General features: G+C 39.6%; 1 protein-coding gene and 1 long non-coding RNA gene across 7 annotated transcripts in view; one reads left to right on the top strand and one right to left on the bottom strand.

Annotated features, from left to right (window-relative positions):
- The window catches only part of togaram1 (TOG array regulator of axonemal microtubules 1), a 172,834-nt gene that overhangs the window by 106,277 nt on the left and 52,594 nt on the right, over window positions 1–13,963 (top strand). For all 4 annotated transcript variants that reach the window (XM_087989728.1, XM_087989729.1, XM_087989727.1 and 1 more), the window contains exons 4-5: window positions 3,942–4,241; window positions 9,984–10,264. In XM_087989728.1, the coding sequence (XP_087845854.1) occupies window positions 3,942–4,241; window positions 9,984–10,264 (581 nt within the window). The remainder of the gene's footprint in view (window positions 1–3,941; window positions 4,242–9,983; window positions 10,265–13,963) is intronic.
- Window positions 1–13,963, bottom strand: part of LOC122553488 (uncharacterized) — a 114,126-nt gene that overhangs the window by 29,180 nt on the left and 70,983 nt on the right. The gene's annotated exons all lie outside the window — the stretch shown is intronic.

A 13,963-nucleotide genomic window follows, 5' to 3' on the forward strand; every position in this document is an offset into this window, starting at 1 on the left:
TTCCTCAATGTATTATAAAAGCATTATCCAGCCCTTTTCTGGCTTGAGCCATGTTTCTGTCAATAACTACTATGTCAGATTCCCAAGAGCAATCTCTTCTCCTAGTTCCCCAATTTTATTTCATGATAATCTGTGCTTTACATACGTCCAATTTAACTCTTCCCTTATCTCTTTCTTTCCCATTGAAAGGTGACGATTTCTTTGGTCACTGTCAACATGCAAGTCTTATCTCACTTTGATTTCCCCCTTCCCCATTTTCTATTGCATGCCCTGTCTGATACTTAACAGGACTTGGCCCATTCATCAAATACCATCCCCCTCCCACCCCTCCACCTTACAGGTTTAAATTCACCCTCATCCTCTTAGTAACAGATTAGTTCCATTTCGGCTCAGATAAAGCCCATCTCTTCTGAGCAGCTTTCTCCTTTCCCAAAAGGAATTTTAATGTCCCAAAAATCTAAACCCCTCCCTTCTACATCATCCTCCATGCCAAGTATTTACCTCCCTGATCTGCTATTGCCTAAGTGCTACAGGTAGTATTTCTGAGATTACTACCCTTGAGGTCATGTGTTTCAACCTACTCCATAATTTCTGAAACTGATCCTGCAAGTCCTTTATGCTCTCTGTCCTTCTGTCATTGGTTCCCACATAAACCACAATCACTAGTTCTTAACAACAAATTCTGGAGTGCAAAACCGGTCAGATTAGATTAGATTAGATTAGATTACTTACAGTGTGGAAACAGGCCCTTCGGCCCAACAAGTCCACACCGACCCGCCGAAGCGTAACCCACCCATACCCCTTACATTTACCCCTTACCTAACACTACGGGCAATTTAGCATGGCCAATTCACCTGACCTGCACATCTTTGGACTGTGGGAGGAAACCGGAGCACCCGGAGGAAACCCACGCAGACACGGGGAGAACGTGCAAACTCCACACAGTCAGTCGCCTGAGGCGGGAATTGAACCCGGGTCTCTGGCGCTGCGAGGCAGCAGTGCTAACCACTGTAACACTGTGCCGCCCATGAATATCATGCATGGAGAGAGAACAAGCTAACGTTTTGAGTTTAGATGATTCTTCATCAGAGCTCATTTGAAGAGTCATCTAGACTCGAAATGTTAGCTTCTATTCAGATTCCTGAAGAAGGGCCAATATCCGAAACGTCGATTCTACTGCTCCTTGGATGCTGCCTGACCTGCTGCGCTTTTCCAGCAATACATTTTTCAGCTCTGATCTCCAGCATCTGCAGTCCTCACTTTTTCCCTCTGTGGTAACAAACCCTCCCTTTGCAGAAATTCAGCCATTTTGTTATGTCTCAAACCCTTGCACCCAGGATAACAAAGTTTTTTTTCTGTTGGGAGGGAGGAAAAGGTGCCAGAAGACTGGAGAATTGCAAACATAATGGCCTTGTTCAAGAAAGGTTGGAAGGATAATCCCAGCAATTACAGACCTGTTAGTTTACGAAACTTTGGTGGTGGTGGGAAGCTTGTGGGAACAATTATTCAGGAAAGAATCAGTAATCACATGAAAAGGCTGAGTTGATTTGGAAGAATCAGCCTGGACTTCTAAGGGGTAATCATGTTTAACTAACTTCTTGTGATTTTTTGAAGAGGTAACATAAAGGATTTATGAGGCTAATGCAGTTGATGTGGTAGACATGGCTTTTCAGAACATGTTTGATATCATGCCAAACAACAGACTTTGAGGAAAGTTATAGGTCATGCTATAAAAGGGACAGTAGCTACATTGATTCAAAATTGGCTGAGTGATAGGCAACAGAGAATAATGTCCAATGAATATTTTTTGGGCTGGAGAAGGGTTTGTATTGGGTTCAGGGTTCAGTTTTGTGACCGTGCTTTTCATGATGTTTATTAATGATCTTATTGTTCAGGGAACAATTTCAAAGTTTGCAGATGACACTGAACTTGGAAGAATTATAAACTGTGAGGAGGACAGTGTGAAACTCTGAAAGGACAGTAAAAAGTTGGTGAAGTGGGCAGTTCAATGTAGAGATGCATTTTGACCAAAAGAACGTTGAAAGACAGTAGAAACTAGTGGGTATAATTCCAAAGGGATGCAGGAAAAGAGGACCCAATGTATATTTATGCAGATTATTGAAGATGGTTGGATGGGAAGAGAGAGCAGTTAACAAAGTATATTAACTTTCAGCTTTAGTATTAGAGGCATTGAATAAAAGAGCAGGGAGGTGATGTTAAACTTTTACAAGACACTTGTTAGAGTGACAGCTGGAATATTGTGTATGGTTGTACATGCCACATTATTGGAAAGACGCGAATGCATTGGACAGAGTGTAGAAGTGATTTACAAGAATGGTTCCAGGAATGAGAAACTTCAGTTACAAGAATGGGTTGAAGTTGAAACTATACTGCTTAGAGAGAAGAAGACCGAGAGAAGATTTGATAGGCACCTTCAAAATCATCAATAAGTTGCAAGAGTAGATAGGAAGAAGTTGTTTCACCTTCTAAAATATAAAAAAAACAAAAACGAGGACATAGATTTGAAGTGATGTGTAAATGAAGCTAGGGTGATGTAAGAGAGAACTTTTTCAAACAGCGAGCAGTTAGCATATGGAATACACTGCTTGGAAATTCAGTGGAAGTATTCAAAGAGCAATCGATGAATCATTTGGATAGAAATGGTGTGCAGGAAATTGGGGAAAAAGCAGGATATTAGGTAATGGGGTGCAGACATGATGGGGTGAATGGTCTCATTCTGTGCCATAACAATTCTATGATTCTATGAATACTGAACAATTGTGTCCAAAAGCAAAAACATGAGAAATAAGAATCACTTTGGCACATGGAAAAAAAAATCAAAATGGGGTTCAGAGTTCATGGTTTGAAATTATTGAACTCAATGTTGAGTGCAGAGGGTTGTAAAGTGCCTAATCAGTACTTATGTAAAGTCTAGATTGTTGTGTTCAAGTCCTGGAGCAAAACCTGAACCCACAAACTCTGATTCTGAAGCAAGGTTGCCACCAGTTAAAACGTAGCTGACTGACCACCTAATAGTAAGATTGTCTTATTACATTGTAGCTTTGTGGCTTTGCTCCCTTCTTGCTCCATGCACAAAAATAAATCCAGTCTTCAAGTTAACTTATGGTATCATTTGAGTTATTCATTTATCATCAGTTTAAATACTGAAAATTATGTATCAACTATTATTTGGAAAAGAAAGCTGCTGATTTTTATCTTTTAGCAACCTAAGTTCCTTCTAATTTCCCTTTACTGTGTCTGATCTGTTTTTTGGGCAGCTGTGCATACACACTCCTCAAAAACACTGCTTCTTGGGCATGATTTGCTTGTCCCCCTGCATAGTCTGTTCAGAACTTTAAAATGCCTGAGTATCTACAAACTTTCAATAACTAATTCCCCTGACAGTTGAAACACCACTTGCCCTGCATGTGGCAAAGTCTGCAATTGTGCATTGGGCTTTATCAACTGTCTCAAAATTCAATGAACTGAATTAAACACAAGCCTTCCTTAATTCTGAGGGGCTGCCTCAGAAAAAGAAGTGAAGGCTGCTTGCGAGTATGTGTATCTATATATCTTAGTGAAACAGTAGCAGCAGACCAAATATATTAGTGTTACAAATTTCCTGTATTTCAACATTTATGCCAGCAACATCACCATTAAAGAATAAATAAACCAGCACAGCTTAGGAAATTGAAGATTTTGTCTCCTTGCTTCATTTACCTCATGGAGTAGAGAAGAAACAAACTTCCTTTCGATAAAAATAACAAAATTAAGTTTCAAAAGGCATAATGTAAACCAGAAATATGGTATACATTAGAAATGTGTGCATTTTATAAAACATGCAAGATCGAGTCTTAAATCTACTACCTTTCATTTTTTTTGTTATATCCCTTTTTAAATACAGTGGATATCTAAAAAATTAACTGTTTTTCTTTCTTTAGCTGTTCGTGCTAGTTTGGCTCTTTCCAGCAAGAATCATGCCTTCTATAATCCCATTACTATCGATTCTGCACCATTTCCAACTTCCAGCTGCAGCCAAGGGCCTCACTATCTCCCATCATTTCCATTGCCAACTGCAGCAAGGCCAGTCAATGTCTCTGGAATTGATGGATCATCGAAGAAATTTCATGAACAAACTGTTAATTTTTCTAACTCGTGGCCTACTGAGCATTTTGAAGGAGTACCTAAACCTAGTTCCCGGCGGCTGACCGATCAGTTGTCTGAAGATTTGCTCATCTTTGGTAAGAGAGCATTGAATGTTGACAAACATTGTTCATTTTAGTGTTTGTAGGAAATGTTAAAACATTAGCAATTTAAATTCTTTACTTTTTTACAACATCCCCAATGCCTGTAGAATCACAAAATTTTATAACAACAGATATGTTTCTTAGAGTTATAGAGTCATAGAGATGTACAGCACGGAAACAGACCCTTTGGTCCAACTTGTCCATGCCGGCCAGATATCCCAACCCAATCTAGTCCCACCTGCCAGCACCTGGCCCATATCCCTCCAACCTTTCCTATTCATATACCCATCCAGATACCTTTTAAATGTTGCAATTGTACCAGCCTCCATCACTTCCTCTGGCAGCTCATTCCATACACATACCACCCTCGGCATGAAAAAGTTGCCCCTGAGGTTCCTTTTTAAATCTTCCCCTCTAACCTTACCCCTATGCCCTCAAATTCTGGACTCCCTCACCCCAGGGAAGATACTTTGTGTATTTATTCTATCCATGCTCCTCATGATTTCATAAACCTCTATAAGGTCACCCCTAAGTTTCCAACGCTCCAGAGAAAACAGCCCTAGCCTATTCAGCCTCTCCCTCTAGCTTAAATCCTCCAGCGCTGGCAACATCCTTGTAAATCTTTTCTGAACCTTTTCAAGTTTCACAACATCTTTCTAATAGGAAGGAGACCAGAATTGTACGCAATATTCCGACAGTGGCCTAACCAATGTCCTGCAACATGACCTTCCAATTCCTGTACTCAATGCTCTGACCAATAAAGGAAAGCATACCAAACGCCTTCTTCGCCACCCTATCTACCTGTAACTCCACTTTCAAGGAGTTATGAACCTGCACTCCAAGTTTGTTCCGCAACACTCCCTCGGACCCCATCTGAAATGACTATTCATTTACTTTTTACTTTGGGCACTTCTATTGTTTAAGTATTTATCTACTTACTTTTTTTCCTTTTAAAATTGTTATTGATAATAATACTGATTCTCTAATTCAAATAAATTTTCCTGATTTATTGCATCATGTTGCGAGTGAGATGATATTTTACGCCATTGTACTTTTATCTTGTGCATTCCACCATCTCAGTAAGATTAACCAAGTTGGCTATTTTTGTAAAAGCAAGATGAGTGGTTCTAAACATACTTAAAGCCTCTAAATATCTCTGTTATGGATTAATATTTTCCCTGGCTTACTTACTAGTGGTTTTAGTCTCACATGATGATTATTTCAAGTATAATCGCCGGATTGTTATTCTTTTTATACATTTTGAAAACATTAATTTTGTTAAATAGTATTTTTTATAACAGTGAAATAAAAGTACAGGCAAAAGTGATTTGAAAATTCAGTGCACAAAGTATGGCAGGACACAAATCCATAAGAGTGATCCCTCACACTAAGAAAAAGTGAAGACTGCAGATCTGAGAGTTAAGAGTCGAAAAGTGTGGCACTGGAAAAGCACAGCAGGTCAGACAGCATCTGAAGAGCAGGAGAATTGACATTACAAACACAACCCCTTCATCAGGAATGTGGTGGGGTGGGGGCGACAGAATCTGAGAGATTAATAGGAGGGTGGGGATAGACCTGGGGGAGGTAGCTGGGAAGGCAATAGGTGGATGCAGATGGGAGATGATTGTGATAGGTTAGTGGGGAGGGTGGAGTGGATAGGTGGGAGGGAAGATGGACAGGTGAGACTGGTCAACAAGGCGGTGCCGAGTTGGAGGGTTGGATCTGGGATGAGGTAGGGGGAGGGGAGATAAGGAAACTGGTAAAGACGACATTGATGCTGTATGGTTAGTCCCAAGGCAGAAGATGAGGCATTCTTCCTCCAGTCATTGGGTGGCTTGGATTTGGTAGTGAAAGAGGCTCAGGACTTGCCTGTTCTTGGTGGAGTGGGAGGGGGAGTTGAAGTGGTTGATCACCCTCACCCTCCTATTGATCACTCAGCCCCCTTCTCCCCATCAACATTCCTAATGAAAAGCTTATGCCTGAAATGTCAACTTTCCTAGTCCTCGAATGCTGCTGCCTGACCTGCTGTGCTTTTCAAGCACCACACTTTTCGACTGGTTACTCACACTACCTAGTTTCTGATTTCATCTATTATCGTTAAGTATAAAACTTAAACAAGAACTGTTCCATAGAAGAGAGATGGAGGTGAAGAGCAGGAAAGAAAAGAAAGCCTAATGTCTAATTGTATACTGCTTCATAATTGTTTAAGAGCAACACTGACAGAGGTCTTTCAGTTGATATATGCCTTGGAAGGGATCTGTAAGGGAAAAGTAATTTCATTAAGAATGATTTCTACTGCTCCCAGTTTATATTGTAAATAGATTTGATAAGTGTCTTTCTGATATTAATGTATACCATCTAACCTTTTGAATTTTTTTGTTTCTGTTCAAACAATTTTACCAAAAAAGATATTCTGACATTTGATGGTGAAAATTGTTGCAGCATTGGTATCAACAGAATTAGGTTTATTGTAACGTGTACTCAAGTACAGAAATGCAGGAGTACAGTGAAAAGTTTACAATGTCGCCCCACGCAGCACCATCTTTGGTACAAAGTACCTAGGTACAAATCCCTTAGATACAAAATAGAGAAATTTTTTTAAAAAGTTATGTTATAGTTATTCATAATATAAGTTAGAAAAGCTGTCTCCAGTCCAACAACCGCCCTGCTCTGCTCAGGCCATGCTGGCTGTGCCGCTCTGCTTGGGCCTCCAGCCCGCTGGCTATCCCATTCGGGTTGTATGTGCACCTTGCTGGCCATCCCGCTCCACTCCAGCCCTCTGCCACTCCAGTGATATCACTGCCGTTCCAAGTAAGTATTTTTTAAAGGAACACTAAAAATAAATGAGGAAGAGCCCGGAAGCTGCTTACTCCGCCATCACCATCTTGGACACCCTGGAACGCCTACACAATTCAGGGACATCCAATTACTCAAGAGATAAATACACCATAAAGTAACATCAATATATCCATATCAGGAAGGTTCCAGATTTTATTTCAAACATAATGATTTAGTTTTGCTCAGCTACCTCAGCAACATGGACAGTAAAATTAGACTTGACCATTTGTGCTGAATAGAAGTAGTGTAGCACAAAGGAAGAATCAGCTACAATTATTGTCCTGGATCAGTGTATGCTAAAAAAATGTACATTTCCAGGAATGAGTTAAAGACAAGATTAGTTTGCTGTGATTTGTCCTAGGACCATGCAGACAATCATTGCTCCCAATCCGGGCTCACAAATAGGGAATGGCTTTTGGAACAAAGAATTTGCTACCCTAGGCCATAGCCGGAGTCACTACCTTTAGTCTGATATTGATTGGTGTCATCTTAGTGCAATGGTTTCCCAATCATTGTCACTTCACCGTTCGCAGCCGTGCTCTGTACTCCCAGGCTCTGTACTCCCCTCCCTATATCTTTCGACCCTCACTTTGCTCCTTAAAGATACTTCTTAATACTTAATTGACAAGCTTTCTGACCTAATTACCTGTATTTGGCTCAGTGCTTTATAATGCTATCATGAAGAACCTTAGGGTCTTCTCATTACATTAAAGAGGCTAAGGAAATTCAAGTTGTTGTTGGTAAAGCTGGATGTTCAGAGCACATGTTTGAAAGCTTGATCCCATGTTTGAGGATGATTTCACCAAAAGGCAATGCAGAATTAACGAAAGACTTAATTTTGGGAGGACTTCTCATTTAACTGAAATAACAATGAATTACTTCGGTTGTCCTGATTGGCTGGCTGGTTGCTCCATCAAACTAGTCAGTAGAGAGCAGGTATTACTGGTCAACCATGTCAAAAGTAGCAGAGAGATTAAAGAAGATTGGGAAATGTGGAAGTACTCAGTTATTTTGCCTGATAAACTCTATGCAATTGGATTTTTTTTAACATGACAATGTAATACTAAGCTGTTTTGTAAACATTTTCTTCGTAATAACTGCCTGCATATTATCTTCTTACTATCATTTAATGTCACATGGTACTTCACTGGTGTGTTATAAAGCAGGATTTGACACTGAGCCACTTATGACAATATTAAGGCAAGTGGCCAGAAACTTGGTCAAGCAGTTAGGTTTTAAGGAATGCCTTAAAGGAGGCAGTGTTGCATAGATTATTGTGTTGAATATTCCAGAGCTTCATCTTAATTTTCTAATGAAGGGACTCGAGTACTTAATGCTAGATTTTCTATTTGTTTAATTGTACAGGGGTAGGTTGCCATTGGATGTAAAATCAATCAGAAAATTAGGAATCTTTGGCTTTGAAGTTTCAACAAGACTTTTGCTTTTAGGCACTCTTTAAATTACGGTGTTCTACACTTCTACTCTTACATGTTCAATATAATTTCATCACCATAGCCAAATATGTTTCTGGAAAATGCAGAAAATAGATAAAGCAGGAGGCCATTTGGCCTTTTGTGCGTGCTCTACCATTCATTATGATGATGGCTGATTATCCCACTCAACAGTCTGTTTCTGTTTTTCCCCCAAATCCTTTGATCCCTTAACCCCACCGTGTGCTATATCCAATTTCTCCTTAAAAAGCATATAATATTTGGTCTCGACTGCATTCTGTGGTCGTGGATTCCACAGGCTCACCACTCTCTGGGTGAAAGATTTCACCTCATGTAAATCCTAAATGATTAACCTTATCTCCTACTTTTCTGCATTCTCCCACCATCAGGATCATCTTTCCTGCATCTACCCTGTCTAGTCATGTTAGATTTTATAGATTTCTGTGCGATCCCTCCCTCATTCTTCTGAACTCCAGCAAATATAATCCTAATTAATTCAACCTTTCCTCGTGCGACAGTCCTGCCAGTCACTCAACTTGTCCAAATTGCAGTGAAGTACCCTCCTCACGCTCACCCTCCTACCCAGCTTAGTGTCATCTGCAAATTTGAAGATATTACATGTATTTCCCTATCTAATTTATCAATATATATTGTAGCTGGGGCCCCTAGCACTGATCCTTGCAATACTCCTCTAGTCACTGCCAGCTATTCGGAAAAAGTGCCATTGTAGTGTTTATCCCCCATATACTTTGAAGTGAACAAAACAATACATTGCATTTCCAGCTTTGCAGAACCTAAGTATCAGAATAGTGTTAAAGATAACTGTTTAGCATTGATGAGTTGAACCAAAGGGTCGGTTTCCATGCTGTATGACTCTATGATTCTATTATGCTCTCTCGTTTGTAGTATTTCTCCCTTTGTGTCGAATTCAGTGAAAATAATGCAATGGCTGGTTTAAAACCTTTTTGAGATGCAATAACAGTTATTGAATTATAATACTCTTCAACTTCTCAAGTCTGGAATGCTTGGGACCAAGTCATTTCTAGGTTTGGAATTTTCTGGATTATAGAATGTTGTTAGAAGGCCTGTGTGAACAACTGTGAGAACTGGAAAAATCATTGCAGATGTAAATATTTGCTCTGTGTAAACTGTGATAAAACATTACAGAACAGTATTAAAAGTTGTTTTCTTATCCAGGTATTTTATTTACTTATTCAAATCTTCAGTGATTCTGTTCTCAAAATACTGTACCAAATGGTGGCAAGTTGTTGAATTCTAGTCAAAAGGTTTCTGATCAATTGGTGTTACGAAGCAAAAAAAAGCTGGATTGGAGAGATTACGGTGTATATTCAAAAAGAAATGAAGATTCCGTAATTTATGCTTTTCAGCTGCTTCATTGTCCTGCATCTCATTGTGTGTCTATTTACTTAACTGTGTGATTATTTAGGAGACAGCTCACAAGAAAGTCATTCTCCCATATCATTGAAACCTGCACTGGTAAAGTTAGTATCATCTCGCAGAGATCTCAACACTACAAAACCTGTACCTCCAATTCCAAAAGGCTCAAGTCCAGTTGTTGAAGCAGAAGTAGCTGTAAATGGTAATAGAAAAGGAACAAATGGAGCAGAATCTGAGGAAGTTTGGAAGGAAGGGAAGAACGTTGACAAAAATCTAGAGTTGGATTTTTCCTCACTGAACAACAATGAAGATGAAACAGATCATGAAGAGGTTAGTGTGCACAAGCTTCATAAAGACTTGCCTTATTCTGTAAGCAGTTATATTAGAGTCATATATTAATAATATTAAACATTATTTTATTAATGGGATTTGTGTGTTCGTAGCTGCCAAACCCAGTTGCCCTTGAGAAGTGGTGGTGAGCTCTCCCTTGAACCGCTTTCCATGTCAAGGTGGTGAATGCTTTTGGGGGGGACCTAATTGGTGTGGTGTTCCTTGTTTTTTCTAGATGGTAATGGGCATCTGTTTGGAATGTGCTGTCTGAAGACCCTGAATGCGCATCTTGTAGACAATGCAGACTGCTGCTACGAGTGTCAGTGGTTTCTGGATGTGACAATCAAGCAAATTACTTTGCTCTTCATTCCAGATTCCTTTGTGCCAGAAATGACTCCCAGTGGCAGAGAGCTTACCTCCAGACTCCTACTGACTTCAGTTTTGCTAAGGTTCCTTCACACTCTGACATTGAGGCTGCATTTTTCAAAGGTTGTAACTCTAACCTTACCTCTGGAATTCAACTCTTTTGGTCTTTTTCCAAGAATAAACTGGTCTTTTTCCAAATGGAGGGCAGTGATTAGTGGCGTATTGCAGGAATCAGTGCTTAGGTCCCAGCTATTTCCATGAGAGAATTGATTGTAATATCCCCAAGCTGGGGAGAGGGTGAACCCTGAGGAGGATGCGGAGGTGCTTCACTGTGATTTGGACAAGTTGAGCGAGTGGGCAACATGGCACATGAAGTAGAAAATGGATAAATGTGAGGTTATCCACTTTGGTAACAAAAACAGGAAGGTAGATTATTAACTGAATGGCAGTGGATTGGGAAAGGGGAAGGTACAAGACCTGAGTGTCCTTGTAAACCAGTCGCTGAAAGTGTACAAACAGGTAGAGCAGGTGGTGAAGAAGACAAAGGGTGTATTGGCCTTCATAGCAAGACGATGCAAGTACAGGAGCATGGCTATCTTGCTGCAATTGTACAGGACCTTGGTGAGATCACTCCTGGAGCTTTGGTGTGCTGTTTGGTCTCCTTATCTGCAGAAGGATGTTTTAGTACTGGAAGAAGTGTAACAAAGATTTGCCAAGTTAAAAAATCACACAATACCAGGCCACCTGATGAAGGAGCAGCCCCTGATGTTGTGTGATTTTTAATTTTGTGCACCCCAGTCCAACACCAGCATCTCCAAATAAAGATTTACCAGACTGATTCCTGGAATGGCAGTACTGAGGTATGAATAGAGACTGGATCAGTTAGAATTATATTCACTGGAGTTCAGAATATTGAGAGGGATCTCATAGAAAACCATGAAATTCTAACTGGACTAAACAAGGTAAATGCAGGAAGGATGTTCTTGATGAGCAGCAAGTCTAGAACCAGCATATAGGATAGACCTTATAAGATGGAGAAAGTAAGGACTGCAGATGCTGGAGATCAGAGCTGAAAAATGTGTTGCTGGAAAAGCGCAGCAGGTCTGGCAGCATCAAAGGAGCTGAAAAATGTGTTGCTGGATAAGATGTAAGGATAAATCTATTCACCGGAAAGTGGTGAGCTTGTGGAATTCACTGCTATAGAAAGTGGTTGAGGCCAAAACATTGAATATTTCTAAGAAGTACTTAGATATAGTTCTTCGGGCTAAAGGGATCAAAGGCTGTGGGATAAAGTAGCAACAGGGTATTAAGCTGGATGATCAGCCCTGATCATACTGAATGTCGGACTCATGAACATGGTTTGCCTGTGTATTGTAGTCCATTTTCAGAAACTATTCAAGATACTGAATAAACTAAAAATAGCGGTCATTGTGTCAGCAATGTTTGCACTTGTGTTGTTAAGTTCTTTAAACAATGGGAAATTTGAAGAAGTAGTCTACCACAGGAATGTAATTGTCCCTGTGCACTGTAAGTGGATCTGTTGCTACTTCCAAGGGGGTGGATAGAACATTATGTGAATTAGCACCTCCCCTGCTGCTGGGGTTAGAATGTTTGGAATGCCTCACATGCATTCACAAGTCATTGAATATCTTAATTCAGCCCTAACCAGTAAATAGATTCAAATACTAGCTGTTTAGTGTTTTCAATATCCATGACATACAACGGTGTAACAATATGAATTAGTATTTAAGAATTGCCACATCAGCCTTGGCTAGAGAACTTTTTGTGATAAGTTTATCTCTGTATGGTCAAAGTTAATACATTTTCTCAAGTACTTCCTTAGTAATTTCAAGGCTATCATTGGACAATTATATTTTGCAACTCTGGCTGCACACCTTTGCAGTTGCCAAAGTGTAACACAACAACTTTGAGAACATCTTCAACTTCATAGTTAAAAGCATCAATATGTAAATCAAGAGGAATATCTTGGTCTTTGGGTTGTGTAATCTGATCAACATGTCAGATGTAATCATCCTGATACCAGGCTTATATCTCATTTTGAAGTCCTATCATTGAATCTTGATAAGTAAACATTGCAATAGTGGCAATGCATTCATTAGTGGTTTATGGCAGATCATTTCTCATGGCTTGTGATTTATTTCTACAGTGAATTTCTTGCCAAATAGGTGGGTGTAAAACTCCATGATATTAAATTCTAGACCTAATATCTTTTACTCTGTTGGAATTGTTTGTTGCACAGTTGACAGAATTTCCAAACAAAAGCAAAAAGTTTTCATCTTGCAAAACACTTGCCTCGGGCTTTTAACAATGCATCTCCTTAAAGAATCCTGTCTTTCTTGTGGTCGGAGTACTGTAGTAAGCAAGATTTTATTAATAACTTTTTTGAGAGAATTGGAGATGTCTGGCAGACATAGGAAACATCCTTCTTGAGCAAATCTTTCACCGGAGATATCTTGTCTGCGAAGTTCAGGTTAAAAGGCAACAGGATCCTTCAAAATTCAAGGTAATATCTCAAATCCTCTTCATTATGAAATGTTAGCATTTATTTAACATCCTCAATCTTACTTGGATTATGATGGACTGCATGTGCAGATTTTTTTAATGGACACAAACAGAGTTTGTCTGGCCAAGGCTGATCTGGCACTTCATGTTGTTGAATACTAATTCATGTTTAACATTCTGAATCAGTAAGTGAAGGTTTTTTTCCCCTGGTCTGCTTTTGTCTTACCCACATCTGTAATATTATCAAATATGCAAACGCAGTCAGGTACATTTTCAATAATCCTATTTATAGGTATTATGATAGCCCAAATGGTAACCATTGTAGACAGTACCATACAGATGACCTCCTTGGTTTTGAATTTTTGGGATTCTTCTGCTGAGTGGACATACCAGTAGCCAGGCTTCAAGTTTGGGAAAAAATCTGGTTTCAGAAACTTTAGGATTTAATTCTTCAAGCATCATATTCTATGTAGGCACCTTTTGAGTGAAGTTTTGAGATGCCTTGGATCTTCGCATATTCTTACGGTGATATCCGTTTTTAAGATACACATGAAGGTGATGCAGCAATCTGTGTGCTGGCCCATGTTCCAAATTATACTATTTACATCATCTCGTTGAGTTCTTTTCAAAACTTCTAACAACTATGCATGCTGCAAATACTTGAAGGATCAATAAAGGAAGTTGAATCATCCTTGAGATGTAATATTGCATGTCCTTAAAATTACTGATCATAGGGAGAGGCTGAATAGGCTGGAGCTGTTTCCCCTGGAGCATCAGAGGCTGAGGGTGACCTTATAGAGGTTTACAAAA

Source organism: Chiloscyllium plagiosum, unplaced genomic scaffold, assembly GCF_037043375.1.
Source record: "Chiloscyllium plagiosum isolate Xiang-an unplaced genomic scaffold, Cpla_swu_hap1 HiC_scaffold_8, whole genome shotgun sequence".
Taxonomy (NCBI): Eukaryota; Metazoa; Chordata; class Chondrichthyes; order Orectolobiformes; family Hemiscylliidae; genus Chiloscyllium; species Chiloscyllium plagiosum.